General features: G+C 37.9%; 1 protein-coding gene across 3 annotated transcripts in view; it reads left to right on the top strand.

Annotated features, from left to right (window-relative positions):
* nlgn3a (neuroligin 3a) overlaps positions 1–9,948 on the top strand; it is a 214,960-nt gene extending 205,012 nt beyond the window's left edge. For 2 of the 3 annotated variants that reach the window (XM_058797606.1, XM_058797605.1), the window contains 2 exons: positions 4,662–5,268; positions 6,435–9,948. In XM_058797606.1, the coding sequence (XP_058653589.1) occupies positions 4,662–5,268; positions 6,435–6,680 (853 nt within the window). In that variant the 3' untranslated portion in view covers positions 6,681–9,948. The remainder of the gene's footprint in view (positions 1–4,661; positions 5,269–6,434) is intronic. The other variant, XM_058797607.1, reaches the window with a different exon arrangement.
* Positions 9,949–19,992: the final 10,044 nt, after the last annotated feature.

The following is a 19,992-nucleotide window of genomic DNA, read 5'->3' as shown; positions in this document are numbered from 1 at the left end:
CAGTGCAGATCAACAGCCTCTGAAGACACATCTCAAACATCACAACTGACCTCAAATCAGCATTGAAACCCAGATATGCTGTGTCATGCAAGTCGGTTGATTGACCATTATGAGACGTGTGGTGATATTGAGATTCTAGCGTTTCCTATTAAGCGAGAATGCCCCAGGTACACCGACTGCCACTCGCACGCCACGCAGCAAGAATTCATATATGCTGCGCCGCTGCGGCTTCATTGATGTCCTGTTCTCTGGCATGTTGCACCGTGGCAGATCAATATGACCTTACCTCTGCTGCCTGCTTCTTTGAAACTTAATTACTGATATTCAGCTACAAAGTCATCATGGTCCGGCTGCCAATATTCATTGGGGATCATTACCAGCCTAATAAAACCCATTATTTATCGGCTTCTGAGCTGACATTCAACCTATTTCCATTTACTTCTCTGCTTGCAGAGGCACAGACAAGAGCAAAAGCACACAAAAAAAAAGAAAAGAAAAAACATAAAAGCATTGTTATTGTCTTTAAACTAGCTGTTTGGGTTTTTTTGTTTTTTTTTACTTTCAGATACACGGCATACACCAATGGCTCTTAAAAATAAATGTGCTTCACGATGCCATAGAAGAACCTTTTTTTGTCTAAATGGTTCCATAAAGAACCTTTAACATCTGAAGAACATTTCATTTAGTTCTTTGTGGCGAAAGAAGGTTCTTCAGATTATAAAATAGGTAAGAAAGAGATGGTTCTTCTTGTGGAAACAAAAATGGTTCTTCTATGGCATCACTGTGAAGAACCTTTTAAGCACCTTTATTTTTAAGAGTGTACTGTTGTAGACGACGAATTTACAACACAAAATAGATCAAAAGAATCTCATTTCTGATGTATATCGCTTTTTGCATCTTCTGCAATGTATGATGTGAAGCATTTCAGTTGGTGCACACACCACAATTTAATACAGCGCGAGAGAGGCGATCAACAAAAACATCCCGACATTATTCTGTTTACCCTAAGTGTGTGAGCAGACACAAACACAACTTTTCAAACATGATTCGATAAAGTAACCACTTTGACACGGCAGTTCCAGACAGATGGAAGAGCTATTATCAAATTCAAAAATATATTAATATTAATGCGGTTGAATTGAATTATATAATAACACATAGACCTACAGTGTCATTCTTTCTGAATGTTGTTATTGTGGTGTTTGTGCATTTTCTGATAGGACTCTTCCCACAGATATGCAAAGGTGCTTAAGAACCACTGGCAGACAGTCAGCATAAGGGCAAACACCTGCAGTCTTGACTTGTTGTCACTTTTCATCCTCTGTGAATTACAAAACATTGGCGACAGCGACTGTCCCTACAGCTTGGAATTGAACGACTCACTCGAGGTCACTCCAGTGATTTAGTTTAGTTTAGTTCATTTGTTACATTAATAAGCATGGCTGTAAATGTGCCAGAATTAGCCAAAGAGGCTATTTTTCATCTGTGACCATTCATGTCTGAAACATTGTTGCATTGTCTCATCTAGCGGTATTTTATCACAGATGAGGGGTCAAGGTTTAGCTGGTTAGCATGTCCCTGTTAGCTCCCGTTTGTTGAATCATACCATGTGGCAGCAAAAAAGCATATTCCTTCATTGACAGTCATTCAAAAAATGACTTCTGATCAAATCATTTTTATATAGTATATATTGCCCAATTTTTTAAGAGCTCTTAAAAGCTTAGGATAGTCACTAGTGGAGCTAAAAGACAAGAAGTAGATGTGTGATTATTTAGATGCCATATGTTCATACAGACGATAACTCCATAGTACCGTGGAGATTGGACGCCACCTTGCTTTGCCTTCTGTGAGCTCGTAATATCAGTTGGAGAAACAGTGACCCCTGGAGGCTAAAGGGCAATACAACACACACACACACAAGGGCCCTTTGCCAGCTTCCCCCCTTTAGCGTTTAGATTAATATGGTCCACTTTCTATCAGCACACTTGCTGTTAATGCAATCTGCACTGCTTTCCCAAAGCAATTAACGGAATGGATGCACTGCTGTTGTTTTATCAAAAACAAGTTGCATCCTGAAGCACATCTCAGCTGTTGATTTATTCATTTGTGTTTCACTTTAAAAGCCTCTGGCCCATCTCTTTTTTATAGAGAATGAGCCGAGGATGCGTGAAGCCCAGCAGGCAGAGGTGCTTAGAGATATGAGCTGTAACGTAATGTCACACGGGAGAAATAGAAAATGATGATTTGGAAGAAGTGCCAGGCAGCTTTATACAAGAAGGTGAAATAAGACAGATAGTGGTGCAGTGATGTTGAGGAACGTCGGTGGACGTAAAATCGTTTTGTTGATTAGCGCAAACTCCAGGTGTTGATATGCAAAAGGATGCAAGCTGTTTGTGTCTTTATGCATGCTTAGTCTGACCAAGACGGAAGGTATTGATTTACTGAAAAGAAAGAAGAAGCGTGCTGATTTTCCTGCTGGAGATTGTAAAGTATGATCGTGATAATAGTAAGTTGTCATTTAGCAGATGTCTTAACCCAATTGTTCTGAAAGAGTCAGTGTCCAATCCTGCTTCTGGAGGACCAATGTCTTGTTGAGTTTAGCTCCGATCTGCCCCGAGACACTTCCCTGGAAGTTTGTGGTAATCCCAAACTTGATTAGGATCAGAGCTGAACTCCGCTGGATTGTGGCCTTCCGGGAACAGGATTAGACACCCCTGCCTTACAGTATCCTGAGGTCGAGGATTGCACAACAATGGAGAATTTAATGGGAATGAACCAACAACTTAACAAGGATGGTTGTAATAAAAATTCTGCTATCATTTTCTCACCCTCATATCATTCCAAAGCTGTAAGATCGGGGTGTCAAACACAGTTCCTGGAGTTTAGCGTCAACCTTAAATGCACCATTTTGTTATGTTTGTTAGGATAGGACAATATTTGGCAGAGATACAACTATTTGAAAATCTGGAATCTGAGGGTGCATAAAAATCTAAATATTGAGAAAATCGCCTTTAAAGTTGTCCAAATGAAGTTCTTAGCAATGCATATTACTAATCAAAAATTAAGTTTTGATATATTTACAGTTGTAAATTGACAAAATATCTTCATGGAACTTTACTTCTTTACATGAAGAAAACTCAATCATTTTGACCCATACAGTGTATTTTGGGCTATTGCTACAAATATACCCCAGCGACTTCTGTCATCATTTACTCACCCTCAAGTAGTTCCAAACCTGTATGAGTTTCTTTCTTCTGCTGAACACAAAGGAAGATATTCTGAAGAATGTGGGAAATAGAGCAGTTCTGGGGCACCATTGACTTCCATAGTATTTTTTTTTTCCTACTATGGAAGTCAATGGTGCCCCAAAACAGCCTGGTTACAAACTTTCTTCAAAATATCTTCCTTTGTGTTCGGCAGAACAAAGAAACTCATACAGGTTTGGAACTACTTGAGGGTGAGTAAATGATGACAGAATTTTCATTTTTGAGTGAACTATCCCTTTAAGACTGGTTTTGTGATCCAGGCTCACATTTGAAAACTACAGGTTTGTTTGTTGGAATGGAGTTGGACCTAAACTCTTTAGGGCTGTGGCCCTCAAGGAGCTGAGTTAGACACCCCTGCAACGTATATGACGTCCTGTGAAAAGGGAATGTTTTGCCGAATTTCACAGCATTTTTGAGCATGCCGCATATGAGTTGTATGGACTACATTTATGGTACCTTTTCACTAAATCGCTGAAAATATGTGGCAATTCAAGTCGGCTGAGATGTCAAACGAATTGTGATATAATTGGGGGTGGAGGTTTATGTGAATGTATCTCTGAGGGGAACTGACTGTCTTCAGAAACATGTAGATGGTATTTTCTTTTCATCTTGCCTCTGTATAACGCATATTAAAGTAGCACTTATAAGAGCAGCACTTATTTATTGACAGTGGTAGCCAAGGAAATGCTGTATTTGTCATGTATGTCATAAGTGCCTCCTGCTGTCAGAGAGTGAATTTGCATCCTCACGCAGCCCGTCTGCTTTTATGTAGTTACATGTAGCATAATTTGTCAGAACACGTCAATTTGCTTCAAATGCTTTTTCTGTACAAGGTGCATTTTCTGCTGGACACATGCTGATAATTTAAAAAAACTGAAAAAAAAAGAGAGAAAGAGCACAGGCAAAGCCTTAGTTTTGTTTATATGAAGAGATTTATTTGTTTGTTTGTTTATTTGGGACTTTTTTTTTTTTATTTCACTTTGTTTTTGTTATTTGACATAGATATTTAAATTTCACAAAGAACTATGCATTATTTTTTCTAAAAAGAAGAATAAACGGGCACTTTTTCATTTATACATTTTGTATAAAACAAAAATGTGAGAAAGTCATATCTTGAATCACATCGCATTGTGAGTTGAGTGAATCATTACATCCCCACTGTATGCTTTCACTGATAAAGAGCAGCATAAATGTTCAGCAAAACAACTTCTTTTGCATTCCACAAAAAAAAAGAAAGAAAAAAAAAGAAAAGAAAATCGCATATGTTTGGGAACAAATGAATTGTGCATAAATGATGATAGAATTTTTGGGTGAAGTATTGCTTGAACTCTTGACTCTTTACATGAAAAACCTTCTCAGCTTAGTTTATTTATTCATCTTCTGTCTGTTTTGCAGAGATCCCAACAAACCAGTGCCTCAGGACACCAAGTTCATCCACACGAAGGCCAATCGCTTCGAAGAGGTAGCCTGGTCCAAATACAACCCTCAAGACCAGCTGTACCTGCACATCGGCCTCAAGCCTCGAGTCCGGGATCACTACCGCGCCACTAAAGTGGCGTTCTGGAAGCACCTGGTCCCTCATCTGTACAACCTTCACGACATGTTCCACTACACCTCCACCACCACCAAAGTGCCACCGCCCGAGACGACCCAGAACTCCCTGTCCACCAAACGTCCCAACGGCAAAGCCTGGCCATTCAACACCAAGCGGCCTCCGATGTCTCCGGCCTACAACAGCGAGAGCGGGAAGGAGCAGTGGAACGGAGAAGAGGAGCCAGGCCCTCTGGTGGTAGAGAACCCACGGGATTACTCCACCGAGCTGAGCGTGACCATCGCAGTGGGAGCTTCGCTGCTGTTCCTCAACGTTCTGGCGTTCGCCGCTCTGTACTACCGCAAGGATAAGCGCCGACAGGAGCAGCACCCGCAGCCCAGCTCTCCACGAGCCACCACCGCCAACGACATGAACCGGCACGGCCCTGAAGAAGAGATCATGTCCCTGCAGGTCAACCAGACGCACCACGCATGATGCATATTAAAGTAGTATTTATAAGCACTGACAGTGGTAACCAAGGAAATGCTGTATCTGTCATGTATGTCATAAGTGCCTCCTGCTGTCAAAGACTGAATTTGCATCCTCACGCAGCCCATCTGCTTTTATGTAGTTTTAGGCCCTGATCAGACAGAATGCGTTTTTTGCAGTGAGAGGCGGCTTTTTTGAATTGTTTTCTATTGGCAGTGAGCGTTTTGTGCGCTGTTTATGCACCCCGGGCACCTCGCGTTTTTACAGAAGCGCTCTGAGTGCTTGACAGTGCGTTTCCACTGGCATGTAGCAAGCGCAGAGGAGCAAGCATTTTCAATTAATTCCTATGGAAGTTGAACTTAAATGCGCGGTGAGCTTTGCGCGGTGCATTATGGGATTGAAAGCGGCGCGGAGAAAGCGTTGAGAGCAGCCGAGAGCGTCAAAAAGTTTTAGCATCACTCGACTTTATGCAAATATCGAGTGAAAAACGCCGGGCGACAACCAATTGCCTTTAAAAGAAGAAGAAAAAATGCAAACAGGGTATAAACATAGTTTTCAGAGGTGTGTTCTGCCCTAAATTTGACACGCCCCAAAGCAGTGGCATTGTAGCGTTGCCAGTGGCACTAAGTGCAGATTTGATGCTGTAGTGGAAACGCACTGTAAAGTTGAAAAAAAAAGCAACTCTTAGCAGAAAAGTCCCCGACATCATTCCCCTTTTTTTTACATTGTCCAGTTGAATGAATGGAGAGGACCTTCCATTGTGGTGACGAAAGTTTACCATTGCTTAGAAAGTCCAGAGACTGCAATGATGGAGGAGAAATTTTGGTGTCTGTCACGTATCACTGGAGCTGTAAGGTTTTTGCAAATGTGACAGTTTACTTAACAGCAAAAACCAGAGATTTTAGAGCTCTCGCGCTATAGTCCTCTGATTAGACTGACAGGACAGCTGATTCGGTGGTTGCCTAGCAACATAAAAACCGCAGTGCACTGCTCTTTTTTAAAAGTCACCAAGGTTTTCAGACCTAAAATCGTGTTCGGTCTGATCAGGGCCTTATGTACCATACTTTGTCAGAACAAGTCAATTTACAAGGCGCATATTCTGCTGGAAACATGCTGATATTTCTTTAAAAAAATAAATGTCATTGCAGGTCAACCAGACGCACCACGAGTGTGACGCAGGGCCACCCGGAGACCCCTTACGGCTCGCTTCACTTCCCGACTACACGCTGACTCTGCGGCGCTCGCCTGACGATATCCCACTCATGACGCCCAACACCATAACCATGATCCCCAACTCGCTGGTGGGCATGCCCAACCTACATCCATACAACACCTTCACAGCTGGCTTCAACTCCACCGGCCTGCCACACTCCCACTCCACCACGCGTGTATAGCTTTATGGCCATTCGACAAGAGGGAGGGATGGGGGAAGAGTCTTTGGCTTCAATGAAAACACTGAAGCGAGAGGAGGGGGTTCAGGACGATGGCGGAAACGAAAAGATTTGAATAGACTTTTGCAAAAAGCAGTGACAAGTTCTTTCCAGATGTCAAGTTGTGCAAACCTGCCAAAACAGAACTGCTCTCTTTCCTTTGAAAAGGGACGAGCGTTTCAAGCAGTATTTTTTCTAATCATCGTTTTAAAAGAAAAGAAAGAAACGCCTTTTTAAGCAGAATCGGGTGAATGGGGCGATCACTTTTTTCTTGAATAAATAACAACAACAAAAAAAACACACAAAAAAAAACAAATACAAAGGAAAGTGCATTTTATTTCCCATCACAGTCTTTTGTGGGAAACATGTTTCAAAACAGTGGCCTCTAAGGTGACATCTGCATAATATTGTTTGCTTTGCTTTTCGATTTCTTTTCAATGCCTTATAAAGAGCTGTTTTTTTCTCTTAATTTGACGATCTTTCCCTGAGATGTGTCTGAGTGGAACATAGTGATCTGACTCAAGCGGTTGGATTCCAAGAAGCATTAGACAGACGACAAATATGGAAAGCAGTGGACTGAAATGGTAACTGCAACTCATTTTCCAGTTGCATAAGCTCACATGTGGTATTTTAACTTTTTTTCTTGGCTCCACTGAAAGTCTTTTGTTTGAAATTTTTCCATTGGACAAGACTGGAGATAAAGACTTTTAAAGTTACTGTAAGTGTTTTGTTTAAAGAAAAGTGCATCTTTTACAACAAAACTATCTATCGGCTCCTGTGTCAAATTCCCATGAAATGCACACTTACACACAATGCTCAGAGCACTGTTTGACTGGTGTGTGTGTGTGTGTGTGTGTGTGTGTGTGTGTGTGTGTGTGTGTGTGTGTGTGTGTGTGTGTGCGTGCGTGTGTGTGCGTGTGCGTGTGTGTGCGTGTGTTGGATTGCCTTTGCCATGTTTTCTGTTATATATTTGTGTGATGGGGTGGGGGTGGGGGCTTCTTTACCACTGCGTTGATTTTGTTCACCACAAGTAGTGTTTCAGCTGCGTCTATTGTCGTCTGTCTTTGCGAAATAGAACTTTTTGTTATTTTAAAAAAGTTACATATGTCTAATTTTGCTTAAGAATGACAAAATAAATCTATTATTTTACATGCAAGAGAAAACAATAGCTTAAGATTGAACTGAACTAACTGACATGATTCCATTGACTTTGTAAGCGTTCCTCTCGACTGGAGACAGTGGCCTCTTTACACTGAATAACCTGACTTCAGTGTAGACCTGTGTTTCTTTAAATATATATATAAATATGGGCATACATACATATATGTATAGGGCTTTTATGAAGATTTTGCTCCCATTGACCTGAAAGTGTAAATGACCATTATTAGCATTTATTAGGCTGAAAGCACCAATATTCAGAGGGCAGAGCAGTTAGTGTCTGTACTAGTTTTATCCTCTACACCATAATCTGAGGCCACAACAAGTGTCTTTTTAATAGCTCTATATGTATATTTATGTATAAATATATTTAATATTTATTTATGTATACCAGATGTATACATGCTGATTGTGCCATGTGCCAAATTAAACCATAAAACTGGAGAAGAAAACAGTTTCCAAAAAACTTTATTTTATTTGTAAGTTTTATTTTTGCACAACTCCATCACAGTTAAATGCATATTTCCTATCTGATCTATGAGGATTTTTTAATGAAATTATGGGTGGAATTCGAGGTAATAAGTAATTTTTTAGTATGACTAGCACAAAAAAAAAAAGCTAAAATACCTCTTGAAAACTCCATTTTGCAAACATGTGACTCAAATATCCAACACAATGAGTAATCCTGTTTAGCAAAGCATTTGAAGAGACAGGTGTGTAAATTATCTTTATAATTGCACACCTGCAGAATAAAAGCTAGTACTGCATAGCATCATTTCAGGCATTGGAAAGCCTTTTTGGTTGGAAACTGGAGTTATGATCAAGTATGAATATCCCCACATCCAACATGGATTGCAGCAACAGGTTTCTGAGAGTGAGTTTGCTTAGGACTGCAACCCTTTAGCCTCCAGCATCAGGCTCGGGTTTTGAGATGAAGCGGCCTCTGGTTTCAGTAACACTCTTGTCCTGTTTGACCTGCATCAGGCCCTGCCACTCAACAACTCAAACCCCCTTTATCACCAGCCCCACGGCATGCACATTTATCTACAATCCTGACCTTAAAAGTCACGTTATACTCTCTTTTAAATCAATGTCTCATCTTCACCTAGCGGATTCTCCGTAGATGTTCAGCCTGGTTCACTGCTGTTCAACATTTGGGTGTATTAGGCCCGAATCATGAAGCAATAATGTGAATGCAAACTTTAAAAGGGCAACAAACTCTACTTCGTAATGCATTTAGCTGCAATGAAGAATAAATACCATGCATCAGTGGTTGAAAAGCTCTTGAAACTAGGTTTGAATTAGACTTCAACAGAACTCCCAGAACCTGAGTCATCAGCAGATGAGAGTATTTATTACTCATGTGGGTGTTTAAGGATGTTTTGATGGCAGTTGATTCATCGCTCATATTCAGCTTTTGATCCCTGATTGACTGAAGGAATATCACAACATACATCATAGAAGTCTCGCAGGAGCAGCCAGGTTTCCTCGGATGAACAGGGGTTATATTACAGACGGCACGGATATGAGCAGATAGAAACTCTGAGACCCTTGGGGCCACATGACAGACACCTGCTTCAATATCTACTGACTAACGTACTCGGGTGTCACGCTAAAGCCGAAGAATAGGCATAAGTATGACATTAAACGAGGTTTTAGGCTGTGCAGTGAAGCAATTTGATTGTAGCTTTGTTCGCTTGAGCGTGTACCTGCCGTTGAGGAAATTACTTTAGCTGCTAGGCTGGAAGCCGCGGTGCATAACATCTTCTCTTCTGTGTCTTAAGTGCTGCTCTCATAAATCAAATGATTTTTCGCGCTCTCCTCTGCTGCTCTGTTCCTCTGGCGTCCTCTCTTACTGTAGCTAACGCGCAGTAGAAATGAATGTGAACATTTCCATTAATTAGATGGACCATTTTCTGATTAAATGAATTATTCTTGTAGTAACATCTACATATATTACTGTATATATAAATGCCATGTTTGGGAATATTAGAGCATGATAATGATCTCATGCCCATGCACACACACCAGGTTTTGTATTGCTTTGTTTGGACCTGTTAATATGGATCAAAAGAGTTGCTAAGTGTTTGAGAGTGTTGGGGAGTAATTAGTTACAAGTAACGGAATTACATAATTTAATTACAAAATAAATGTAACTGTAATCTGTTACAGTTACTGAGAAAAATGTAATTAAATTACGGTTAAAATGTTAAGAATTACACAAAGGGGTTACATCTGAACTGACTGCATCTGACTGCTTTAAAATATGAGACACCAATGTGTCGGGGTTTAGGACACAGAATAAGACACGTGCTTAACTGTTTTATTTCTTATTTGGGTTTATGTATGCACATTATTTTTTAAGATGCCAGTGTTTCCTGTCAAAGCTATGCAAAGATTTGATTTCAAAAACAGTATCATATCTATTAAACGCTTACTTGATTCTTAAATCTGTGTTTAACCTCAGAATGATCTCAAAGTAAAAAGAGGGGCCAAAGTCTGATTTTGTGGTGGCTGTGCTTTAAAATTAAATGATTATAATCTTAATTCAAGTAAGTAATCAGTGTTGAGTGGTTTAAATGTTTCAAAATGATTAAAGGCCATTGCACATTGAGTTTTCGCACATTAAAAAATAAATACGACCTCATGTTGTGTCAATCACGTTTACACACTGCCTCTGAAACTTTCGCCGGTTATAAAAAATTCAGATCAGGTTTGATTTTCTGCATTTTCACATTTTGATAGGAAAGAATGATGAATACGAAAAAAAACGCATATGAAAATTTCGAACTCAGTGTTCAAAGACCTTAACAGTTGAAAACATTCATTAGAAATGTAGAAAAGCAATCAAAAGTGATCAAATGTAATCTGTTACGTTACTTTAATAAAGTAATCGAATTACATTTTAAATATAGTGTAACTTGTAACCTGTAACCTATTACATTTCCAAAGTAACCTTCCCAACACTGCTGTTTGCTTTCTGGTCTGCTAATAGTCAAAGGATTCCACCCTCAAGTCTCTCTGATATTCTGGTCTCTGACTTGGGTCCTTCCTTCAAATTAGGGATAAAATAAGGGATTTTTCTCATCCGTTGTATTGTCAACAAAGTGAAAATGATAGGTCTCTAATATCACACCTCTTGTGATTGGTTTGTTCAAATCACTAACTCTGAGAACGAGCAATAATAATAGTAATAGTTACCTTAGGACGCACCACTTAAAAAGATAAGACCTGCAAAGACTTATTCCTGCTGAGCAGACAAATAGATTCTGCTGTTTTTAAAGGCTGAAGTATACTTTACCCTTGATGATCGGACTTTCTTCTGTGAGCTGCAACCAGAGAGGTGTATTATTTGATGTAGTATTTTCTTGTAGTTGAAAAGGTTTAACTGTGATTAACTAGGTGAAATGATAACAAAGTTGGACTAGGATGGTTTGCCAGCACTTTTGGACTTGAGGGCCCTAACTGGAAGGATGGGAGCATTACTCTTTGGCTTTCCCTCCTTCCCTCTCACTCATAAAAACTGTACCTCATAAAATAGTTTTAGAGATGATTAGCTGCGGTATTGCATCGAGGGCTATATGGTATCAATTGAACAGACTATTAAGGAAGTGCAGGAGCTACACACTAATTGCACCCACAAGGTAATGCACATTAAACAGAGCTAATAGCACATGCTCTAAGGTGTTAAGAGGCGATCTCAACCATGACAAGCTAACGGCGCATTTTAATCTTATTAACCTTATGTGTTGTGCCAACCCAACTGCGACGGCTGCACACAAACAATAAAATGATCTTGCAGGTAATTGCATGCAAATAATTGCATGTTTGAATGTTGCATATTAATTGAAGACAGTGAAGCGGTCATATAGAACTAATGCGTGTTGAGTGATGTGTGGATGTAATAATTGTGAATGACTTCCCGTGAGACACGGGCTTTGGTTTGAATCTTATCTTTTATTGAAAACAGGACCCAAGAGTGAGGATTTTAAAATGAATCCATCCATTTACCACCAGTATCTGTATTTTATCCATTATTGTTATCGATTTTAATACGAAATAAATCATAAAAATACAAATAATAATAATAATAAAATCAATGAAGTCCCACATTCATCATTAGAGGAAACTATACGGTCTAGACATTTTTTGAATAATTGAGAAAATGCACAAATAAATCATTTACGATAAAACCTATAGATTGCATTTAGAAAATAGATTTAATTGGGCGGATTTTCAGTTTAAATATTTAAGCCTAAAAGCTTAAGGCTAAATACTAAAGTCTAAAAGTGAGGTATATTTGAATATGGCTAGCGTATTTATTACTCATGTGGGTGTTTAAGGATGTTTTGATGGCAGTTGATTCATCGCTCATATTCAGCTTTTGATCCCTGATTGACTGAAGGAATATCACAACATACATCATAGAAGTCTCGCAGGAGCAGCCAGGTTTCCTCGGATGAACAGGGGTTATATTACAGACGGCACGGATATGAGCAGATAGAAACTCTGAGACCCTTGGGGCCACATGACAGACACCTGCTTCAATATCTACTGACTAACGTACTCGGGTGTCACGCTAAAGCCGAAGAATAGGCATAAGTATGACATTAAACGAGGTTTTAGGCTGTGCAGTGAAGCAATTTGATTGTAGCTTTGTTCGCTTGAGCGTGTACCTGCCGTTGAGGAAATTACTTTAGCTGCTAGGCTGGAAGCCGCGGTGCATAACATCTTCTCTTCTGTGTCTTAAGTGCTGCTCTCATAAATCAAATGATTTTTCGCGCTCTCCTCTGCTGCTCTGTTCCTCTGGCGTCCTCTCTTACTGTAGCTAACGCGCAGTAGAAATGAATGTGAACATTTCCATTAATTAGATGGACCATTTTCTGATTAAATGAATTATTCTTGTAGTAACATCTACATATATTACTGTATATATAAATGCCATGTTTGGGAATATTAGAGCATGATAATGATCTCATGCCCATGCACACACACCAGGTTTTGTATTGCTTTGTTTGGACCTGTTAATATGGATCAAAAGAGTTGCTAAGTGTTTGAGAGTGTTGGGGAGTAATTAGTTACAAGTAACGGAATTACATAATTTAATTACAAAATAAATGTAACTGTAATCTGTTACAGTTACTGAGAAAAATGTGTAATTAAATTACGGTTAAAATGTTAAGAATTACACAAAGGGGGTTACATCTGAACTGACTGCATCTGACTGCTTTAAAATATGAGACACCAATGTGTCGGGGGTTTAGGACACAGAATAAGACACGTGCTTAACTGTTTTATTTCTTATTTGGGTTTATGTATGCACATTATTTTTTAAGATGCCAGTGTTTCCTGTCAAAGCTATGCAAAGATTTGATTTCAAAAACAGTATCATATCTATTAAACGCTTACTTGATTCTTAAATCTGTGTTTAACCTCAGAATGATCTCAAAGTAAAAAGAGGGGCCAAAGTCTGATTTTGTGGTGGCTGTGCTTTAAAATTAAATGATTATAATCTTAATTCAAGTAAGTAATCAGTGTTGAGTGGTTTAAATGTTTCAAAATGATTAAAGGCCATTGCACATTGAGTTTTCGCACATTAAAAAATAAATACGACCTCATGTTGTGTCAATCACGTTTACACACTGCCTCTGAAACTTTCGCCGGTTATAAAAAATTCAGATCAGGTTTGATTTTCTGCATTTTCACATTTTGATAGGAAAGAATGATGAATACGAAAAAAGCATATGAAAATTTCGAACTCAGTGTTCAAAGACCTTAACAGTTGAAAACATTCATTAGAAATGTAGAAAAGCAATCAAAAGTGATCAAATGTAATCTGTTACGTTACTTTAATAAAGTAATCGAATTACATTTTAAATATAGTGTAACTTGTAACCTGTAACCTATTACATTTCCAAAGTAACCTTCCCAACACTGCTGTTTGCTTTCTGGTCTGCTAATAGTCAAAGGATTCCACCCTCAAGTCTCTCTGATATTCTGGTCTCTGACTTGGGTCCTTCCTTCAAATTAGGGATAAAATAAGGGATTTTTCTCATCCGTTGTATTGTCAACAAAGTGAAAATGATAGGTCTCTAATATCACACCTCTTGTGATTGGTTTGTTCAAATCACTAACTCTGAGAACGAGCAATAATAATAGTAATAGTTACCTTAGGACGCACCACTTAAAAAGATAAGACCTGCAAAGACTTATTCCTGCTGAGCAGACAAATAGATTCTGCTGTTTTTAAAGGCTGAAGTATACTTTACCCTTGATGATCGGACTTTCTTCTGTGAGCTGCAACCAGAGAGGTGTATTATTTGATGTAGTATTTTCTTGTAGTTGAAAAGGTTTAACTGTGATTAACTAGGTGAAATGATAACAAAGTTGGACTAGGATGGTTTGCCAGCACTTTTGGACTTGAGGGCCCTAACTGGAAGGATGGGAGCATTACTCTTTGGCTTTCCTCCTTCCCTCTCACTCATAAAACTGTACCTCATAAAATAGTTTTAGAGATGATTAGCTGCGGTATTGCATCGAGGGCTATATGGTATCAATTGAACAGACTATTAAGGAAGTGCAGGAGCTACACACTAATTGCACCCACAAGGTAATGCACATTAAACAGAGCTAATAGCACATGCTCTAAGGTGTTAAGAGGCGATCTCAACCATGACAAGCTAACGGCGCATTTTAATCTTATTAACCTTATGTGTTGTGCCAACCCAACTGCGACGGCTGCACACAAACAATAAAATGATCTTGCAGGTAATTGCATGCAAATAATTGCATGTTTGAATGTTGCATATTAATTGAAGACAGTGAAGCGGTCATATAGAACTAATGCGTGTTGAGTGATGTGTGGATGTAATAATTGTGAATGACTTCCCGTGAGACACGGGCTTTGGTTTGAATCTTATCTTTTATTGAAAACAGGACCCAAGAGTGAGGATTTTAAAATGAATCCATCCATTTACCACCAGTATCTGTATTTTATCCATTATTGTTATCGATTTTAATACGAAATAAATCATAAAAATACAAATAATAATAATAATAAAATCAATGAAGTCCCACATTCATCATTAGAGGAAACTATACGGTCTAGACATTTTTTGAATAATTGAGAAAATGCACAAATAAATCATTTACGATAAAACCTATAGATTGCATTTAGAAAATAGATTTAATTGGGCGGATTTTCAGTTTAAATATTTAAGCCTAAAAGCTTAAGGCTAAATACTAAAGTCTAAAAGTGAGGTATATTTGAATATGGCTAGCGTATTCTTGTCAACACTATTTCCAAAAAGCACCAGTTTGTTTTGGATTCAATTTTGCTATTTTCTGAGCAGTTTAGAAGAAATGAATAACAACTTTTCATTTAAATTCTTTCCATTAGTTGCTGTTAGTCACTTTATATCAGCTGCACATCTCTGCCCAGGCCTCTTCAGCAATCTCCTGCTCTTTCTTTCATTACCTTCAGATGATGTGCTGTCTTTGTTCTTCTTCAGAATAAACGGAGTGAGATTTAATACCCTGAATAGACTATCCTGACCTCAGTGCTATTATGCTAAAGAACAAATATCATTATCATCATGTCATTATCTCTAGTTCCAGCTGCCTTAGAGCCGATTTGAGCAACTAAAATCTAAACCCTAAATGAGATCTATAGAGGGCACATTGAAAAGAAATGAATTTGGACTTAAGCAAAGCTACATCCTCAAGTGGTGCTCTCTTGATTCATTAAATTTTTGCTAAATGGTAACAAGTGGTTTTAATATATCCTTTATGTTTTGAACTAACGCATGTTTGTAGTAAAAAAAAATGTAGCTGTATCTGCTGAGGTCCTGTCTGCACATCTGTTGTTCAAGTTCACATGATTAGATATGGTTTGATTGTGTAATTTTAGGGTACACTCTCAGAAATAAAGGTACAAAAGCTGTCACTGGGGAGGTTCAAATATGTACACTTTAAGTACTAATATGTACCTTTAAGGTACCAAAATGGACAAAAGGTACCGCCCCAGAGACAGCTTTTGTACCTTTATTTCTGAGAGTGTATACAATCTCACAACATGCCTCACTGATTTTATTGCAGGCTTTTCAGAGGTTTAAGATCAGTTCAGGCATCGAAGAAGATAAAATGAGCTTTCTGTTGCTTTGCAATTATTTTGGATGCATCTAAATTTGGAATCGGAGCGAGGTTAGCATGCAAAAATAACAGCCCTGTGCTTTTTATTACTCAAAAATGATCTGCTAGAACACAGACATAGTAATACGCTCCCAGATACTGTATAAAGCATTTAATAACATTATGTGTAGATATTGAGCACAAATTAACAGAAATTTGGTGTATTCTACAAAAGCATAATGGTTGATTGCACATAAAACCATGACTGACATTGTTATTTAGGTTTAAATTCATGCTTCCAATTTGTCCTTGTTGAATAGCTGCTCTCTCAAATACATGACCACCAGCAATTCAGAAGGTCTAATAAATGATATACGATATCCTCTTGCATTGTACCTCCAGTAATATGGCATATAATGAAGGAAAATGGCAAGCTAGCCTCTGACCTCACAGCTGAAATCTAGCCTCCATTCCAAAAATATGTCCCCTAATCAATTTTTTTTTTTTTTTTGTGGCCCTCAAGCATGCGGCTGAAAATATAGTCAGAGTCAAAGTCATCCAGACTTTCTGCTGCTCAAGCCATTATTTTCACACTGTGTCACACATTGCAGTGCACTTCATTACAGAGATGCCTGCGTCTCAAGGTAACACTGTTATTTCACATTTATTCCTTATAAACTGATTTATGCTTGGTTTTGTGTCACATATATAAGCATCATAATATCTAATAATTAGAGCGTTCATGGACCTCCGTCAGGTTAAACACCTGATGCTACTTTGATATGAATGAAAATGAGGCTATGAGAGACCGTTGGAAACAGTTCAGTAGGTTGCATTTCAGTCCATAAAAGAAAGAATACCAAACAAAAGAAAAACTCCTAGACTGGTTCTCAACTTTTTTTGACCCCAGGGACAATAACTAGCCAATAAATTATTTTAGAGAGTGGAATAACTACAGAAACTGTAACTGTAAAATAAAATGAGTTCAGTTGAGGAAACTGATTGTCGCAATCCATTAAGTTTAGAAACCAATAGTGTTGTTGAGTACTGAAACCTATTTTAGTTCACTAAAAGAATATTTACTAAAATACAGTTAAATCCCTCTCAGTTATTTTTGTTGTTGAAATCTAATTGTATTGATTAGAAATCCTAATCATAAAATGTGAAATCTTTTTACATCCCACATAACAAACACTAACAGATCTCCCCTTTTATTAATCTTGTGCAAAAATAAATAAAATGACATTTAATTTCAGCATTTACTCTCCTTACAAAGTCTGAAGCAAAGCTTGCTGAGTTCTGCTTAATATAATCATGTTATTGAGTTCACATAATTTTTTCTATTAAGTGCAATGAACTCTCAGTAACATTTGAGTGAAATGAACTCATTTCATTTAATACATTTGACTGTCAGGTTGTACAGTGATTATAAAGCACCCATGGAGTTATTTTATTAATCTAATTGCGTTTTTTTAGGTATAGAAAATCAGACTACCTAATATAGCCTTTTTTTTTCTGCACAGTGGGAATCCTGGTTCCTCCCATGGTTGTTAAGGGGCAAAGTAAAAATAATAGTAAATATATATATATATATATATACATATATATATATATATATATATATATATATATATATATATATATATATATATATATATATATATATATATATATATATATATATATTTATTTATTTATATTATACACAGTTCAACTTTTTCCACTACTTTGTTTTATAGTTGCTTTACGAAAGAAAAAAAAAACTTTTTTTTTTTTAGAATGGCATTGGCAAGTTTTAACCATCAGATGGCAGTGATACAAATGGTTTAAGACAAAATACGCATCTCGTCTGCAAGAAATTAATAACTGTCACTACATATTTTATACTTAAGCATTGCTATATATTATTGCAGAATACTTAAAGGGGAAAAATACTTTTTTGTATTCTAGCATGCATGCATTTATGTATGTGTGTATTTAATTATTTATTTATCAATGTTCAATTAACTAATTGTAAAAAAGAGTGACCTTTACTAATTGATTAACACTAATCTAGCAGCGTTTCTCTGGACACCCACATAGCAGAATGCTTTAGATCTCTTACTAATTACAACACCTGATTCAGCTCATTAGCTTCTGTGTTGAATAGGAAGCCATCTAAAACATTCTGGGAGGACTGGAGTTGAGAATCAAGAATCCAAAGGACAACATGAAGGACTATGAGCACACAAGGCCGACATTATTTTGGAGTGACGTTTACCCGAAAGATTTCCTCACAATTTCTTGTTCTTTCTGTTTCAGACAACAGCATTTGCGGCTGTGCGATTAAACATTTGCTGATACATTTATCTATGTTCATAGCAGCATTTCGTGGCGTATTCCAAGTATTGACAGATCAGATACCCTGCTCGACTAACTTTCAATCAGTGCATGAACTTGCCTGCACTCCATTCCAGGAAGAAAAATGAGTTTGTACTGTTTGTCTTGGAATATAATTACCCAGACTTCTTAATGGGTTCGGATGGCATAAACAGAGATTAGAAGCTTGTTTCTTGGTCTACAGTATACTTGTGTTTACCTTTTTTGTTCTTCTTCTTCTTTTTGTTGCATGAGCAGCATGTGTTGTGTAGTGTTGCCCTGTCTTAATGCAATCATTGCTCTGTGCACAGTGCAGCTCTCTAGGGTGTACTTCAGCAAAGCATTGCATCAAACAGATGACAAGCCTCTGTAAACAAAGACGCCTGGATCTATCTTGCTGGGGGGGCTTCCAAGATGCACAAAACAGGCCCATTTTCTTGCCTACATTCTAATTAGGCAATCAGCAGAAGGATGCTTTAAAGCACCTGTTTTCTTTTGGACAAAATGCCATCTACTTAAAGAACTGCTTCCCTTCAGTGTCTATTTGAAATGCAAAACAGGAGAGGGCCAATTTGTCTGTTTTTATATCAATGGAGGTGGACGTTGTCACAGCAGTTGAGGGCCTATTCATGCTGAAATCATCAGTCGTCCATTCTAGCCAAATCTTGTATATTCATAGATGGGAGACCCAGAGGTTTAGCTGGGACTGTCAGCTGTCAAACTGTTTATCTATGAATCAGATTACAACATGCACACCCAGTGCCATAAATCTTTGTATGAACTACTTAGTATTGCATTTGGAACATGTAACTATTAACCAGTAACCATTCTCATATGCTATTATGTTTCTAAGTGATCTAACTTACAAGTTTTGATTGGTGGACAAAAAGCAAAACAAAACAAAGAGGTGAAAATGCCCCACGTGTTGAAGCCAAATCTAGGGACGCACTAGAAAATTACTTGGAATTCTTTTTATTTTATTTATTTTTTTGACTTGGGCTAGAGTGCAACCACAGAAATTGCAAAAACTGCAGTATTTTGATGGCAAGTTTTGCATGAGCACTTTCTATCTTCTGTAACACTTTCTATGAGGCCTGAATTTATAATGCATTATAAGGGTGTGCATTATAATGCATACATAATGCCTTATAGACAATCTTATAACAGGTTGTATTATCTAATAAATAACAACAGTTACAATACATTATAATACTTGCCTATTTGTGGTTGTAACTTTTAAGAGTATGATGCATTATAGATGAAGCCTGCATTTCTAATGCAGCATGAGGCCATTATGTATTCATTATAATGCACGCAAAATGCCTTTTACAACTATTCATGTGTACCATAAGTGTATCACATATACACTTTAGCCAGTTTGTGAAAATGGTATGAAAAGAAAATGGTTTCTAATCTTTCTTCGAGATCCAACCGTTTTCACATTCAGTGTTTTGGTTGTCACTTTTCTTTTCCACTGGAGAAAGTGTCATTTATCATTTGCACAGCTCACACACTCAGCACAGGAGGCTGTAAACAGTATCGACAGAGACAGAGATGCCAAAACGGCTGTTTCTCACATCCCTTACACATCCACTCTCACTGCAGTTTTGACATTCAGGTCAGTTTGGAC

Source organism: Onychostoma macrolepis, chromosome 14 (genome assembly GCF_012432095.1).
Source record: "Onychostoma macrolepis isolate SWU-2019 chromosome 14, ASM1243209v1, whole genome shotgun sequence".
In the NCBI taxonomy this organism is placed as follows: domain Eukaryota; kingdom Metazoa; phylum Chordata; class Actinopteri; order Cypriniformes; family Cyprinidae; genus Onychostoma; species Onychostoma macrolepis.
Note: the sequence above shows the minus strand (reverse complement) of the source record. Positions and strands in the feature narration are given on the sequence as shown.